This window comes from Panicum virgatum, chromosome 2K (genome assembly GCF_016808335.1).
Source record: "Panicum virgatum strain AP13 chromosome 2K, P.virgatum_v5, whole genome shotgun sequence".
NCBI classification, from domain to species: domain Eukaryota; kingdom Viridiplantae; phylum Streptophyta; class Magnoliopsida; order Poales; family Poaceae; genus Panicum; species Panicum virgatum.
This window is the reverse complement of record NC_053137.1, coordinates 65,374,865-65,392,153: the sequence shown is the minus strand read 5'-3', so window position 1 is coordinate 65,392,153 and position 17,289 is coordinate 65,374,865. Positions and strand designations below refer to the sequence as shown.

General features: G+C 44.5%; 1 protein-coding gene and 1 long non-coding RNA gene across 4 annotated transcripts; one reads left to right on the top strand and one right to left on the bottom strand.

Moving 5' to 3' along the window:
- Positions 1–45: 45 nt before the first annotated feature.
- Positions 46–4,877, bottom strand: LOC120694630 (CBL-interacting protein kinase 21-like). Of its 3 annotated transcripts, XM_039977810.1 has the most exons (14): positions 4,612–4,872; positions 4,405–4,571; positions 4,240–4,302; positions 2,613–2,684; positions 2,429–2,536; positions 2,241–2,321; positions 2,114–2,167; positions 1,871–1,996; positions 1,569–1,778; positions 1,373–1,474; positions 948–1,064; positions 791–862; positions 568–642; positions 46–451 (listed from the first exon to the last, which is right to left on the bottom strand). In XM_039977810.1, the coding sequence occupies exons 2-14, from the start codon at positions 4,552–4,554 to the stop codon at positions 347–349; spliced, it is 1,335 nt and encodes a 444-aa protein (XP_039833744.1). In that variant the 5' UTR covers positions 4,555–4,571; positions 4,612–4,872; the 3' UTR covers positions 46–346. The 3 variants fall into 3 exon arrangements, with proteins under 3 accessions (XP_039833744.1, XP_039833742.1, XP_039833745.1); XM_039977808.1 differs by having other exon boundaries at positions 4,405–4,877; XM_039977811.1 differs by lacking the exon at positions 2,613–2,684 and having other exon boundaries at positions 4,405–4,873.
- Positions 4,878–11,027: 6,150 nt separating this feature from the next.
- On the top strand, positions 11,028–11,494 carry LOC120696241. The gene is made up of 2 exons (XR_005684043.1): positions 11,028–11,169; positions 11,270–11,494. It is a non-coding gene; the product is annotated as an uncharacterized LOC120696241 (long non-coding RNA).
- Positions 11,495–17,289: the final 5,795 nt, after the last annotated feature.

Sequence of the window (17,289 nt, the reverse complement as noted above, 5' to 3'; positions counted from 1 at the left end):
GAACAACATATCATACTCTCTTTCTTCAGTCGTGAAAATCATCAGGGGCTTCAGAATCAAAGAATCTTACATTCTGTTATCAATATGTTAGAGAAACAGAGACCAGGTAACTCTGAAACTCTTATATGTATAGTTTACTTGTTTACATCATATTATTGCTTAGGAGGAGTTCCATACATGTCAGTTGCCAATTTGACGTAATCTCAGCCTCTTAAGGCTAGATTCATGAAAAAAAAGGCATAAGCGAGCACATTTGTAATAGGTGCATGGACAATATACTGTTTAAAATTCAGTATATTGTTTGTGTTAGTTTCTGTCTACAGCCTAGTTAGTAAGGGGCTTTTTGTTAGAAGCTACTATTATATCTAACCATTTCTTGTTTGATAGAATCTTGCTTTAGGAGTTGCTGGCTTTTGCATATACCCAAGTCCTCTGAAAGCGTCTCACACAACTGCATCATTGAAACAAGATGACAGACACAATAAATCATATATTTGCTAAAAATGAAATGACCAGGAACAAAACCAAGCCTTTCAAATTCTGAATCATCAAGGGAGGGAGCAATACCTTTCTGTACAGGGAGCAGTCTCCAGATGACTTCTTTAGCTCGACAACATAAAGAGATTCATTTATCTCAAATACCTGGAATCATAATACCAAAATGTTCAGAATAGGAAGGTCAAGTAGAAATATCATAAAAAAGAAACAAGAAATGTGTAATAGGAACACACTATGAATCTGCATTATTTTTTTTCTTCTAAACTGTGAATCTGCTATGTACTATAAATACCTCTGCAGAAACTAATAATGATTCTAGCCCTCTGGAATTTGCCAGTCCCTTGCAATCTTGGATCACTTTTAGCTGCATGACAGATATACGATTCTCAACATCTTGATTCTGAACACATACAGTCGGAAGTCCATAGACACGATAGGAGATCACTTACCTTGCCATTGCTCTTATGTACTTGCAACCCCATTTTTCTGACAATGCTCTCAATCTTCTCAAATAAATAAGCTGGTAAATGATTTGATGCAAATCTGATTTTCCTTTCTGAAGCATCCTGCAGTGCAAGCCACATGCCTGACTTTAGTGGAAGGTCATAACAACAATGACAAACATCTACATCTCTAGAATTTTAACAGTATCAATGTCAATGCCCAAAAAAGACTCGTAGACAACTAAGGGAAGGTAGGCTTTGTCAATTTCTGGTTCCTGAATGCTATTTTTTCCAAGCATTTTTTTAGCATTTATCATCTCAATTGGGACCCTTCCAACTTAGGACTTGCTTTGTATGTTGGTCTTGGACTTAGTTTAAATCAGAAATTAGAATACGCTAAATAATTAATTGAAACAAATGTTTGAACTAACCTCTTTCTCAAAAAATCCAGATAAATCAAGGCAGGAGGACATCCCAATGAGCTGGAAAGCATTGATTTGGTTGATTGCAATGTTGTCTTGAATGCCATTATGCTTCAGAAAACAGACATGTTTCAGGACTTTACCATTCTGCTAAAAGCCTAAAACCATGCTATTATAAAATGTAAGTACAGCTCACATAGGTTACCTCAGTCATATTTAGGCTGCCTTCAGACATACTGATATCTTCATCATCATTAAATGGCACAGCAGGAGCATAACCTTGCTTGAACCAATCGTGTGTCCTTATTCCATCCAAGTCTATGCGGGTAATAGGGCTAGGATCTAGAATTTTCCGCAGTATATCTTGGGCACCTTGTGAGAGCCATTTTGGAATGTGAGCATTTCCCTTCAGAATCTGAGAACAAATAAATATCACACTGAGATATGGCTGCATCAAATGAAATTAGCCAAGCATTTTCCTGTAATGCTTCATTCCTTCCGTTATACCTTCTGGTAAAGGACAACCATATTTTGGTCATCAAATGGAAGATTCCCTGTAAGCATTACGTACAGGATCACACCACAGGACCATATGTCAGACATGGAGCCATCATAACCTTTGTTCAGAAGGACCTAAAAATTCAATGTCAGCGATTCCCTCTTCCATGTGCACGAAGCAGAACTGAAGTAATGATGGAACCATGCATCCTAGTATGCCCAACACCAGAACAAAGAGTGCTTAATTCTTACCTCAGGGGCTATGTAGTTAGGGCTGCCACATGTAGTATGCAACAAACCATCTTTCTGGAAAAAGAGCCGTAATTTTAGGCAAAAAAAAATGATTCAGATTGATTAGACGTCCAAGACAATGCCATACCCGTTGATTTTGCGGAAGTGCACTTAGTCCGAAATCAGAAACCTTTATGTTTCCTTTTGCATCAACAAGGACATTCTCTGGCTGCAAAAGGTTCAGAAGAAAAGTGTCAGTGATCTAATCTGTTTACCATTTTCATCATTGCATGGTACCAGAAAATGTGAAGTCTCAAAAGCTAGGCTAGTGATTACCTTGAGGTCCCTATGATAGACCCCCATCTCGTGGCAATAGCCTATGGCATCCATTAGCTGCTGGAATAGTTTTCTCCCTTCCTTCTCTGTCAGCTTACCCTTCAATGCCTGCATGTATCAAATATTGAGTCCGATATACTCCTACATCAGAAACTAGTTTACAGTTAAGTGGTAGAATCCTTACGATTTTGTCAAATAGTTCTCCTCCATTTACATACTCAAGGACCATGTATATTTTTGTTTTGCTTGCTGAAACCTGCACAAGGAAAGGTTAAATAAAGGTTAAGCCCATTTCTGAAACGAATGGATCAGTTCTATATTCTCACACAACTTTAGACTTTAGTCTATGTGCCATTTTTAGCATAGACCACTACTCGGTGTAACCCTTGTCAATAAAGCCTGCCCTTATCTACCCTTTCCCCCTTATAACAATGGACTTACTTAGAACAGCTTTTCCTAGCCTACATAGCTTTGGGGCTTCGTCTATCTAAAATACCGGCCAAGTCACTACCACATTAGTCTGCAAGCAATTACCAAAGCCGGCAGGCATCGTTTTCTAATACGTATTTCTCTTGCAGGAAGCAAAGCCTGACGTAGACATCACCCACAAATGAAATCAGTCAGTGAACCAAACACATCCATTTGCTACTCTGATTGACACTTCACCTATGAATTATTGGATGAAATCCCTAGCGATGTGGGACCATAATCCTTGAAGATGCATATGCGAAACAGTGGGCTCATGCTGTGCAGCCTTTCTTTTGCCTTGCAGGACCGAAAGCTGCCTGAAGAAATGCTGGAGAGGATGAGTACTGGATGACGCAGTGCATCCAATTATTGGGACCGTGCACGCCACCTCTACAATCGAAAAGCCATTTTATCCACTCGGTGGCTTCCGGATTTCGTAGAGGTAACCAGGCAAGCATATCAACCCTCAGGACAAGACAACTCCATCGCTATCTCGTTCATCGGTGTGGCGTGCTGGGAGTAGCAGACGCCATCGGATCACCAGCTCTGACGGCTGGGATCTCACGTGACCCCCTGGTGTAGACAGTCCTCACACGATGATCTCATTGTCTACACTCTACAACAGCGCCCAATGGCCGTCAGCAGATTTGGAGGATCCGAGACGTGACATCCCGGAGGTTTGTTTTCGTTGCAGGATCTTTTCCTTGAATTATTTATACGGCTATAAGTCTGCTGCACCAACGGGGAATAAAATGAATTGAAATGAAATAAAACTAAGAGGCACGAGGACAGAAACCATTCTTGGAATGCAACAGGAGGAGTCTGTGTTGGGCAGTTGAGCTTAACTGGGTTTGGTGATTGGGTCAGGTGGCTGGAAATTCTGTACTTAGGCAGGTCCTTTCGGGCGTCCGGCGTCCATTTCTTTCGTTGTTTGCAAGTGTATCCAAGTCAAGGAAAGGGAACTGAAAGGAACACTATTTTTATACTAATACTAAATCTATGGAGACTAAACTTATTCAAAGAAGGTTCTCTGCTTTTTTTTGGCAGAAAATTCAAAGAAGAGTGGAGGACTGAGCTGCGGCCTGATTTTTCTATATTTGGCCGCAGCCTCGAGGTCCGCACGCAACTCGTACAGGTTCAACGGCACGGCAGCTGCTTGCTTGCCATCAGCCGCGCACGCAAATTAATTGCCCAAACTACCCATCCCCTTGGTCCTCTTCCAAGAACATTTCTTTAGTCAACTCGGCAGGAAAGGAAGCAGCATGGAATCAAGAAACGGGCATGAATTCGGAGGGAGGATTTGGAGCGGGCGGCAGAGGAGGATGCGATAGATGGAGCTTCACCTCGTACAGCCGGACGACGTTGGGGTGCTTGAGCAGCTTCAGCGTGGCGATCTCCCTCTTTATCTGCGCCGCGCCGGCCATCCCAGCACCAGAACAGTAATCGAACTTGGATGAGCAAGAGGAAATCGATGGCCATCGATCGGAATCAGATGGGCACGCGCGCACCTGCTCGTCGATCTTCATGGCGAGGATGCGCTGGCGGTCGAGGATCTTGATGGCGAAGGCGCGGCCCGTCTCGGCGTGCCGCGCCAGCCTCACCTTGCCGAAGTGGCCCTCCCCGAGCGTCCGCCCCATCTCGTACTTCCCCATCCGCATTCCTCCGCCGCCCGCCGTCATGCCCCCGCGGCGGCGGTGCTCGCTCGCCGCCCGCCGGAGCTAGCTGCCGCCGGGCCCGCGGCTCTCGGCGGGTGGAAGAGCCGAGGCTCGGAAACGCTCTCCGCGCCCGCGGCGGTGAATTGAACTTGAGGCTCTGCGGCGCCCGGCTCTCGGCAAGTGGAAGCGTCGAGACGTCGAGCTCGCGGGCGCGCCGTGGACTGGAGGCTGACCGGCCGTCGCAACGTTAGGTGGGGAGGGGGACTTGCCGGTCGCCTTGGGGATCGGAGCTAGCTCCTGCTGGGTGGGATATGGAGGGAAGCTTGCGGGGTCGTGCCGGGCCGAGCCGGTTTATATAATTATACCGGTAGATGGATGGCGATTGGCGAGGCCCCGGCGTGTGTCCGCCGGGTAGGGGAATGTAACACTCCGGTGTTAATTTTGATGTTAATATTGTGCTTAATCGCTAATCGAGGCTAATCACCATCATTAGCGTTAACCGAGTCCGCGCATTAAACATTGTTTAGCCATGTTCGTCTACGTTTTTCTTCTTGATCCGAGCCTCAAATCAATTTTCGCCCAAAACAAAAGTTGTAGACTTTTTTTTTCTCTACAACTTTTATTTTGACCAAAATTCAAGTTTCAGCACGAAATTTAAAGAAAATTTTTAATTTTGCTTTGAATTGGACATTTTCAAATGCACCCGAGTTTTGAAATTTTATCTTTCAAATCTTTGTTCAAATGAAAAAGTGCCTGAAACAAAAGTTGAAGATCTCAAAATTTTGAACAACTTTCGTGTTCAAAAATTTTTCATTTGAGCCCATGAAATAGGAGAAAAATTGAGTTTACAAAATAAAATTTTGAACTTCAGTATAATTACGAAACTGCCACACACCATCTCGTCTCTTCCTTCTCTCTATCTCACGCCGTGACGGCACCGCCGCCGCCGTTCATTCTCGACGTTTGTGCCCACGTGTCGCCGCGCCGGCGATTCTCGCCCTCCGCGCTGCGCGTCCTTATCCCCACGGTGCCGTCCCCGTTTTCGCCTCCCCGTTCCCCTTTCCTCGCTCGTGCGGAGCACGCAGTGGAGCTCGAGCAACCCTAGCCCCGCCGCTCGCCGCGCCGGTGCCGATTCCGGCCACCTCTCGCCGCCGTGCCTCGATTCCTCGCGTTCCAAGCTGCGCAACCTCGCCCTCCACCTTCTTCGCTCCATCTCGTGCTCGATTGAGCCCTCCGTCGGCCGGAATCGAAGCTGCAGACCGCGTCCGCCATTGCTGCTCCGCGCCGAAGCTCTGCCTCGCCGTCGAGCTCCCCTCCCCGACCTCCCTCCGTCCGATTGAAGGTCACCGTGAGCTTCCTCATGTCTTACTCCATCTCCCCGACCCTTCCCCTTTGAGTTTGTGCGCTACCGTCGTCGGGAACACGCCCCGCCGCCGTGCGCCGCCGCTTGCCGCCGCCTATGCCGTCGCGGGCCGCCTCCGCGCTGGCTCCAGCTGTGCCGCCGCGCGCCCCGGGGTCGCCTGGGTCCCCTGGCCGCTGGCATGCCCCGCCTTTCCGCCGCCTTGAGCCGTGCCGGCTGGAACGCCGCCACCAGTCGCCGCCGCCCCTAGCCTTGGCGCCGCTGCGGGCCGCCTGCGTGCGCGCCCCGTGGGCGCCCTCGCTCTGCTGGCTCGCCCTGACCGCGGTCCGGCCAGGCCGCACCGCTGGCCGGCCGCCGCCGGCGGGCGGGAGCCGCACCGCCGCCGCACCTGGCCGCGGCCATGGCCTGGCGCGCGTGCGCGGGCTGAAGCAGGGGAGGGTGCTGAGGGCTGGGCCGGCGCCCACTGCCATGTGGGGCCCGGCTGTCAGCCCCCCTTTTTGTTTTTCTTTATTTGTTATTTTGGCTGAGAGTTTGATAAATCCTAGAAAAATGCAGGAAAATCCTAAAATTGCAAACCAAATTTTGTTAGGTTTATTAAATCAGGATCTTCAGTAGAAAAATATTTGGGCATGGTAAGTGTCACTTTTACCCCTGCTAAATTTATGGTTTGCGTTTAAGCTAGATTATTTGTATCGGTTGTTTGGTTTGTCTAAAAATCCTGAAAATTTTATGGTAGCTTACTCCTTGCATGTGTAGTCCACTGAAAAAGTTTCAGGTGCTTAGCCCTTATGCATGTGTGTGGATCTGTAGTGTTTAATTCCTTTTCTAGGGTTAAAATAAATACTGTCGATCGTCAGTAAATATTGGAGATTTATGTGGCATGCTTTATCAAAATCATGTTTTCTGATAAATTTTTGTTGCTAGATTATATCCGCAAGTCAAGTCCTTTCTTTTACTTGCCTCCTAGCTAATCTTTTCTTTTGTTTTTGTTGTATTTAATTCTTTCATGCATGCAAGTGTTTTTGCAACAAAACAAGTCCCTAGATAATTTTTATCCATGTTGTTCTAGAGTTGTGTTTAATCCTTCAAAGCAAGTTTAGTAACTTTTGCTTGGTAGGAAACACTTCAGGCTAAAATGAGTTGAACTTCGGAACCGCACCTAAGCACTCAAATCGTTAGTTGTTATTTTCTTTGTGGTGGTTACTCAGTTGATGTATGTCAGCTCTATCGTTTCTTTTAATTGCTTTATATTGAAATGCGTCGCATGAGCATCCATGCTTTGCTGTGGTTCTGACTCTAGCATGGCATCTTTCATACGTGTAGACACTACGAGCGAAGCCGTCTACGAGTTGGTTGCTGATACGATCTCGGAGCCGCAAGCAGGGGAACCGCAAGCCGAAGCAGCAGCCGAGCCAGAAGGTGGTGTAACAGTGGACGCACCCAGAAGATGGATGGATGGACCCGATGTGCATTACCCAAAGGAAAATGTCCGCCAAGCGAATATCATCTAACCAACACTAACTAATTCAGTGTTGATCCCAGGCAAGTCCCGGAGCATAACCTTTATTTTCACGTATTCAATGTATTATTTAAGTTTTGTGCATTAAGTTTTCAGGAGTTGAATGAAACCCTAGTATGCATGTTTCTCCCTAAGTACCTATGAGTCTCTACTAGTATACAGGTACCGTTAGAAATGCTTTGCTAATTAGAGACCCGGCAGAAGTCGAGTGATTCCTGTCACTCGCGAGATTTAGGTCTTGCTTCTTATGGAAAGTTACTAAAGAAGGGAATCTTTGAGAAAATAAAGGAAAACTGGAGACCAGGCGGAGATGAATTGGTTATGGATATGGAATGGATGGAAAGTAAGCCTCCGCCTGTGTCGATTGAGGACCGTTCCGTTGTTGGCAGTGTTGATCGAGGATTGAACAGTACTAACCGCATGCCGGAAGTAGGAGGTAGTCGAAACCGGTAAGCTCAGTACCATATGTGCACCGGTAGGCGGACTTGATACTGTCTTCACCAGTGGAGCTAGTATACAAACTCATGGCTGACCCTTCGTTGGTATCGGTGGGGCTAGCAGTCCCGGGTCGCAGGGCAGTTCGCCTATTCGGTGTGCATATGTGAAGGGTTGGTGTGTATAGCCCGACGGGGCATATACGTGCCGTGTTGGTTAGGTCCACCTTGCAAGGTTAAATCGGATCGATTCGTCGTGACTCGCGGTTATGAGAGTCTTGATCTCTTTGTCACATCGTAGTAAAGAATTGGAATGAGAATGGAATGATGATGATATGATAATGATACTTTGTAAAGATTGATGTGATCAACCATGCTTGCTCTAGATGTCAGGCAAATCTAGTTGATACTTGATAAGCTTAAATTGAGCTAAAATATTGAAAGTAAGGATTCATTAGTAGTAGCCTTTTATCAAAACAAACTCCAGAGCCAAAAAACTTTGCATGTCTAGATAGTGGGCTAAGTATACCCATAGTCGGGTAAGCCTTGCTGAGTATTAGTATACTCAGGGTTTGTTGTCACCCTGTTTTCAGGTAACTGCTGCTGGCTGGAGCTAACCAGGATTCACATCGGTGGGCTCGATGTGACGTCCTCACGTCATCGTAGTAGTCGTTGTTCTTCTAAACTCAACTTCTATTTAGTTTCCGCTGCATTTTGAACTCTGATAATTTACGTAAACTTGTTTGTATAACTCCGCTTTGTAAATTAACCTTGAGAACTTTTGTCTGCTTGTAATCATTTGTGCTCGTCTTCGTGCGAGACTTCCAGTGTTTTCCGATCCTTAAACCGACAGACGTCCGGATTACACCGTTTTAAGTGCACAGTAACTTGATTAACCATTAAGATGATAGTTAGCGCACTTAAGCCGGTTTAATTTGGGCGGTTCTGTCACAGGGACGGCGGCCCGCGGGCCCGCCTCTCACTATTTTTTAGCGTGCGTGTACTAGTATTTTATTTTATTTATTCGTCTTTTCCCTTTTATTTTATTTATGAAGGAAACTGCTCCGGATCATGAGTGTCTGATGGTGTTTCCTTTATACTTAGTGTCTGATGGTGTTCAGTTCATTATTTAAAGGATCGGAGGCATAATCATGTTTTATGTTAGTTTATGTAATTCTTTATAAGAAGAGTCAGTTTGTGTATAAGTTGGTTTGATTTCGCTAGCCTAGATGTGGATCAGTCAGTCTCCTAATAATGCGAGGATGTGGATAAGAGGAGATTTTTACATAATGGAAAAAAGTTCGGGCTTCAAAACCTACAAAGAGATCGAGGCATCAGACCGTAATTACTACAATCACAATTCACATACTCAGAGTTTAAACCATACCGTGTTTAAAATCGATGACCAATGTGTAAAATAAAGTGTCATTTTGTGGCACGTGAAGAATTGCATACCTACAAACTCAGCCGGCATGCTTTGACTAGCCGCTCCCAGCGTGGATAAGAGAGCTACGATTTGATCTTTCAAGACTCTATTATTGTATAAGACTGCCTGATTGTTTTGCTGGGTTGCTTTCACCACCCGCGGTGTATTATTGCGATCGTGGGATCTCTCCCTGTATAATATTGTACATGTATCATAGATTATTGTTTATTTTTTTGGCTTTTCTAGCTAACAGTGATGTGTGAGAGTTATTTGTGTTTTATATAGGCTTATTTGACCGGCTGAAATGTGAAAGGTCATTTGTGTGCTAAATATTTCTCACCCACGAGGCATTATAGTATCTTTCGAGATCCACAGTGTTCATTAACCGCATTATGCACGCATGCGTGCGTGCACAGTTTCTAACCACTGCTCTTTTTTGCAGAGAAAATATTATCTTTGGAGTTAAGTCTCCAAATTGAAATTATCATCGCAACAACTAGTCAAACTGCTCTTCAGTTCCAAGACTGTTAGATCCAAGTGGTCACGTCACGTGTCTGACGTTGTCACCCATGCGCCTAAACAAAAATAAAATAAAATCATTTGACGTCGGATTATTTGCACAAGGAATTGGGGACTTAAATCCTTGAGGAGATAATAATCGATATCGAACAATCCCTAAGTATATCACTCAACATGAAACTGGTTAAATTACTGGAAAGTTTTTTCCAGGTAAGTTGTCGATATTATTAATATAATTCGGGGAGATAGTATCACTCTTTGCTTTTGTTCGATTTTCTTCAATATGTTTTGCTAACGTAGAGGTGTGGATTAGAGAATTTGGAGTTTGATTCTTCAGTGTGTTGTATACGACTGTTAATTGTACTACCTCCGTCCTAAATTATAATTTGCTTGCCTTTTTTTACCTTAAGTTTGACCACTCATTTTATTCAAAAATTTGTGAAAATATAATCAAATTATTTATAAGTTATACTACTCGAAGAACTTTTATTTATAAAGCAAGCCACAACAAAACAAGTGATATTTTGCTCAAATTATAAAAAAACAAATTATAATTTGAAACAGGGGAGTATATATATGTTTGTCGTGTTGCTTCCACCGGGCAGTTCCTTGTGACTTGTCAAAGTTGGCTGTGGAATATATATACTGTGACGGTTTTGGGCTCGCTCAATTTGTATTTTGTGATGATGTGAGAGGTCGTCGTCATATGCGTTCTGTTCTCGACCAAGGGGAACCTGCTCAAACGTGTGAGAGGCCGCTCATCTGGCGTTGTGTGTTATTATTACATGCTGTCGACATGGCCAAGAGGCACTGATTAGTACCTTTCGATGTCGTAGCCAGCAGCCCAGCAGCTAGCTGCTCCGGTGTGATCTTCTCCCGAGTTCGAGACCGTTAGCTAGCTACCACACACAGGCTGAACCAGAGTTCACCAAACCGTCGGTAACCGGTCGGATTTGACCGGTACCGGTCAAACCGGACCGGCCTGTCCCACCAGAACCGGCCGGGCGCCTCCCAGGAGGACCTCCAGAACGCGCTGGACTGGGCGTGCGGCCCCGGCGGCGCCGACTGCTCCCAGCTGCAGCCGGGCGGCCGGTGCTACCAGCCGAACACGCTCCTCACCCACGCCTCCTACGCCTTCAACATCTTCTACCAGCAGAACGGCAACTCCGACATCGCCTGCAACTTCGGCAGCGCCGGAGGCCTCGTCAAGCGGGACCCGAGAATGTAACTGTTGCGCCTTGTGCTCCATTGATCCGGCGTTCGTTTTGATCATCACATTGTTCGGTGATCTCAATTCTGACGGTCTGCTCTTCGCCGTGTTCTTTTCAGGTTTTGGATCATGCAAGTTCCTGGCATCTGAGTAAGTGAAATCCACTGCAAATGTTTCCTTCGACCTCTGACTTGTGGTAACTGGTAATCCATGATCCGTGTGGTAAATTTTGCTGGGATGGATGGTGCAGGACTTCTGCAGCAGCTTCCTCGGCGATGTTGGGAAGGGCGTGGACGGCCATGGTCGCTGCATCTCTGATCGCGCTTCGGCTGATAGTTTAGGAATTCTCCATTCGTGATGTAGACACGGTCTGATCAGGCACTGGATGCGTAAAAGAAATGTGAGTACATCCTAAAAAAAAAAGAAATGTGAGTGATGAAATGTCAGTGTTATGGTGGTTTCCCTTCTGGTGCTACTTTTCCGTGTATATATTTTTGGGCTTGGCGCACGGCCCGTCCCACCAGCCCACGGGGATCCACCAAAGGCCACTTGCGCCGCCCCGGCCCGCGTGCAGTGGCCTTTTCTCTCTGCCGCTGTCCATCCATGACGGTAAGGATATATATGTGGCTTTTTTATTTTTATATTTTATATTTTCGTTTTTTACAAAAAATATATTTTCGATTTGAAAATTTACAGAAATATACCCGGCCGCTGGCGGCCGGGCGGCAGGAGCTTATCCGCAAAAAAAAAACGACAAAAAATTGCAGATAGGTCCCTGGGGACCGGTCGCCCGGCAGCCGGGCGGCCGGCCCCCCACCCCTATATAAGGTGTTGGCTGCCCCCTCACCTCCTCATTTGTCTTACTAAAAATCCAGAAAAAAAGAAAAGAGAGGGAAGGAGGGAGAGGCAAAGCGGCGAAGCCCTGTCAGATTTTCAAGCAGGCAACTTTAGGTAACTAAAATTTTCTACATTTTATAAATAGATTATGTTGTAATTATTTTTTTGAAACAGTAGATTAGCAATCAGTTCAATTATTGTTAGGAGTGATTAGTGGTATATTTAGATGCAGTTATTTGTAGTGATTAGCGTTGATATAATACATTTAGTGTTAGATTTAGTATTAGAAAATACTAGAAAATTGTTAGAGAAGTATTAGAAAGTCTTAAAAATTGGAAGATAATATTAAATTTTTTTAGAAAATGTCAGAAAATTATAGAAAATGTTAGAAAACTTTTTAGAAAATGTTAGAAAATAGTTTAGCAATCAGTTTAATTATTATTAGGAGTGATTAGTTGTACATTTAGGTGTAGTTACTGATAATGATTAGCGTTGATATATTATATTAGCAATTTGATTGCTCACTTGTGATTGCCAAGGCTCAACACCATGGCATCCTCAGGATCCACCTACATTCCATGGAATAAGGTGACGGAAACAGTCCCCCAAGGAGTCCAGGTGCCTATGTGTTTTTGTGGATCCTTGTGCAAACTAATGAAATCAAGGGTTTTGGGGGACGACTTTGGCAAGAGATTCTTCATGTGCGAGAATTACGAGTACGACCCGCCCAAGCATTACGGCAAGGACCGAGCAAAGGTACTACAAAACACTATCAGAGTTTGCCACTTTCAGATCTAGTAATGACTTCTAACATGATTTGGGGAAAGACTCCACCGCCTCTATGTGATTTCGTGCAGTGGTTAGACGCCGAGCAATCTCAGCAGGATAAGAACCACGTGGAGCGTCAAGTAAGGTGGGCTGCACAAAGGTGGCAACGAATGCTGCATAAAGAACAGATGGAGGAGAAGCGCAAGAAAAACCAGGAAGAGATTCAGAAGAGGATTGCAGAAGTGGAGCGTCAGAAGGCAGAGGAACGTGAAGCTGATAGGGAGAGGAAGCGAGAGAGGGCCCGCCGTGCTAAGGAAGCAGGGTCTGAAGCTATTAGGAAGGGAAAATATCCTCGGTGCACTCAGTAAAGCACCACCATGTAATCCCGGCATTTTACATTTCCTAAGTCATGTTAGGTTTACTCACAACACGAGGTTATCGTGTTGCACATGCCATGTTTTTCATTGTTCAAATATCTAGTAGTACGAACGCCTTAAGCCTCTGCTTTGTAATCGTAGCATTATTTACAAAACTGTATTGCAAACCAAAAATTTATGATTCGTAACTACCTTTCTATTTTCAGTACACTACATTCAGTGAGCAATATAATTGAACTAACCTACACATTTAGAACTACAACCAAGAAATCTTACTACACAAATACCTTCGTAATATTACATGCTACAATCTGGTGCAAATACATATCCATACATAACGAAATGTAATTATGACATACAGGTCGGAATACATATCCATACATCTAATTCAAATACATATGCACACATAATGAAATCTAGACGCGACGGGCTCCAAAATCCGGAGGCAATCCATCGGTGGGATTTCCAGAAGGTCCAACCTTAGCACCAGCATTATCTTCTTGCATTTTAGGGCACTTCTTGTAAGTGTGTCCATCTGCTCCATACAGGTTGCATCTTTTTTTCTTCTTTCCTACCTCAGACTCATCCATTCCGTTACGGATACGAAGTGTCTGCCGTCGACCAACCCCTCTCCTAGTATCTGGATTTGGAATGTACATTGGAGAGATATTTGGTGTAGTGAATGATCCCAGACTACCTATGCCATATATCTCATGGCCCCAAGTGTGCACAGCGGTTTTTTTCTGTAATATTGTGAAACAAAAACCCCAGGATCCAACCCAGATTTTGAACATGCCGCAATGACATGGGAGCATGGTAAGTGAAGAATCTGTGCCTTCTTGCATCTGCAAAAAAACCTTGCGTTCCGGCGTTATCAAGCAATCCTGAACGACCCTTTGTCTGCGGACACCCTACCCTGTCCTGTCCTTGCATGAAACCTCAAACTTTTGATCCTTTGTGCCCATGGAGACCACTCTGTGATATTGAGTCTTTTCAATCTTTTCTTTCATGTAGTTAGTGACCCTATTACAAAAAATCACACCTGGATCATTAAGTAAGACAACAGCTGTCTGGTACCGTTTTCTGAAGTACCTTATGCATCCGTACATGATGAATTCAACTATGCCAACAAGAGGAAATCCACGAACATGACGCATTACCATATTGTAACACTCTGCGTGGTTGGTTGTCTCGATCCCATATCGACGACCACAAGTGTCGTATAGAATTGACCACTTCTTCTTAGGTGCATCCTTAATCCACTGTGTGAAAGGTCCGCCGCCGGAACATCTCCGGCTGGAGGTTGAGGCCTGTTCCTTTAGCAGCTCGGCGCACATGTTATCTAGCACCTGCCACAATGCATCAAACTTCCGCTGCTGATTCTGAGTGCACAATCTCTTGAACAAATTCATAAGTTCCTTATTCTTGAAGCGCTCATAAAAATTTGCACCCATATGCCTTATGCACCACCTACTCAAAACATCTGGCCATAGAGGAGGCTGTCCTCGACTTCCTTCATGTAGTTGTCTTATTGCTGCTAAAAGACCAGCATGTCTGTCACCGATGAGGCAAACATCAGGCCTTCCAGCAACAACGTGAATCTTCACACGTTCAAGGAACCAGTACCAGCTCTCTGTGTTCTCATTCTCAACAAAAGCAAAGGCGATGGGAACCACCTGCTTGTTGCAATTAACTCCAATCGCTGTTAGTATTGTCTCCTTATATCTTCCTATCAAGAATGTGCCATCAATACATAGAACGGAAAGACAATACATAAATGCCCTCACACATGCACCAAGGCAGAAGAAAGCACGAAGTAGAAACCCAGGTCCCCCATCTAAACTCGGTATAATGTAGGTATCAGCCGCGCTTCCAGGATTTCTCTGCACAATTGCTGACAGCATGTGAGCCAGGTTATCATATGATGCCTCATATGTGCCGAATCTCATCTCAAACACCTTTTGTTTTGCCTGCCAAGCCTTTACATAGCTGATTTTGTATTGAAAACGGTCGTCGATGTCCCTAATTATCAATTTTGGCTCATAATCAATTTTGTCCAGAATCACCCCATACATCTTCTTGGCAACGAAAGTGGATGTGATGTTACGGTGAGTTTGAGCAACAGCAGTTAATCTACATATATGTGGTGTAACAATTAAACACTCCCAGTATGTCTTGTACTTGACTTTGTAGGCATGTACTCACCATGTACAATCGCCATTGACACACTTCACCTCATATTCTTTGCTGGTAGACTTCACAACTCTAAATTCCTTCGTTAACAATATAGCCCAAAGCTTCACAGCATCTTTCACAGCTTCAATGCTAGGATACTTTGCCCCCTGCACAACCTCATTCTCTCTGTATTCGTACTCATTACTCCTAATATCCTGTATCACTGGATTTCCAAAACCCTTGCCTCGCCATTCACCTAGCAACAGGTAGTCCTCATCGTCTGATGAGTCCCCACATTCTTCCATCATTCGAGTCTCTTGGTCTTCATTCTGTACAGCTTCCACTATTCCAGGTATCCGCTTCCCCTCATCAGCTAAACCTTGCGGCTCAGATTGAATGACATGCACGTTCTGATCTTCTTTTTCTCCTACCTGATCAGCTATACCTTGCGGCTCAGGTTCTGTGACATGCATGTCCTGATCTTCATTTTCTTGTTGCACTGCTTGGTTCATATGAGATGATGTACTTGTTGATCCTTCACCGAAATGGGCTGCCTTCTGGTGAATCTGAATTAGTATTGCAAGAGGGCACCCGCGGTCAAGAGCTGCTTGCATGTAAGTCCGTCATTCTTCGGTGTTTGCTATAAGCATCAACTCTCAGAAATTCCCTTCAGTTCCCCAATTTGTCACAGTCTCAACGGTTAAGAAATGAGTCTTTGAATTCACATTGAATATCTCGTGAAGCCATTTGCGTATGGAACTAAAACTCTTCTCTAAGAGTTTATCTATTCCGCATTCTCTTCGTTCAAAAGCTGATAGATCTACTCCATACGCATCATGAGAAATATATCCATCACCATAATGAACTTGAAAATAAAGCTTGCTCGACATATCTGGACACACAATCATGATATTAAATTGATTGCTAATCTACTATTTCAACAAAAATAAATACAACAAAAATAATTGCTCGACATATCTGGACACACAATCATGCTATTTGTAAAGCGTAGAAGAATTTTGGTTACCTGCAGTCGCCGGCTCGAAAATCCGCCAGGGCTTCGCCTCTCTCCCTCCCTCTCTCTTTTTTCTTATTTTCTGGAATTTTAGTGATGCAAATGAGGGGTGGGGGACCAGCCAACCCTTATATAAGGGTGGGAGAGCCGGGCGGCCAGGCCGGCCGCCCAGCTGCCGGGCGGCCTGGGGGGGGGGCGGCCGCCCCGCTGCCGGGCGACCGGCCCCCAGGGACCTGTCTGCAATTTTTTGTCGTTTTTTTTTTCGGATAAGCCCTTGCCGCCCGGGTGTCGGGCGGCCGGAGTATATTTCTGTAAATTTTCAAATCGAAAATATATGTTTGTAAAAAACAAAAAATAAAAATAAAAAAATAAAAAAACCGCTATATATATCGCTCGCGTTACAGTGAACCATCGCCTGAAGAGAAGATTAATTGCAATTGAGCCTAGTAATTGATTTCGGCCCAAAATCTCTTGTTTCCACGCGCATATTGTTCCAACGCTCCTCACGTGCTTATGCATGTTTGCATGTGCATTACCTGTGCATGTGTGCATGCAGCACGCAACACGTCTAATCGGTGTTAATTTTTTTCTCTTTTTCTTATTCTGTAGTTTTTATTCATTTCCCCTTCATATTTTCTTTATTCCTTTACTTATTTCATTTTTCTCCTTTTCTCCTAATACAATTTACATGATATTATTTATTTCTATCTCCTTTTATATTTTTTCCTTCTATTTTTGTTCAGTTTTTAACTGGTTTCTACTTCTTCTTCCATAATTTGTACCACTCATCTTATATCTCTACAGTTAGATCTCAACAACTTGAGGTATTATTCAATTAAATTTTTTATTTCTCACGGTCTAAAGCTCCATATCTCTCTACTAGTAGTCTGTAAGCCTACTGCTACTCAATGTGTTCCGGTTAGACCGTCCACAGTAGAAGGAGTAAATGGAGGAGCAAATATACTGTTCGGTACTGTAGATGCAATGTTTGGCACTGTAGACAGAGAGGACGTGGAAAACGAGGAGGAAGCAAATTTGCTCTCGCTCCCTCCGCTGTGGTCGGCCTTAGACTGGAGCTGGCCCGCCATGTGAGAGGCC

What these genes read in the sequence shown, in the direction of transcription:
- LOC120694630 (XM_039977808.1), bottom strand. Translation starts at nt 4,575, where the DNA reads ATGACGGCGGGCGGCGGAGGAATGCGGATGGGGAAGTACGAGATGGGG. An exon ending in GAGAACTATTTGACAAAATC is followed by an intron (nt 2,537 to 2,612) that starts GTAAGGATTCTA and finishes TGATACATGCAG; the next exon opens with GCATTGAAGGGTAAGCTGAC. An exon ending in TCTATCATAGGGACCTCAAG is followed by an intron (nt 2,322 to 2,428) that starts GTAATCACTAGC and finishes AACCTTTTGCAG; the next exon opens with CCAGAGAATGTCCTTGTTGA.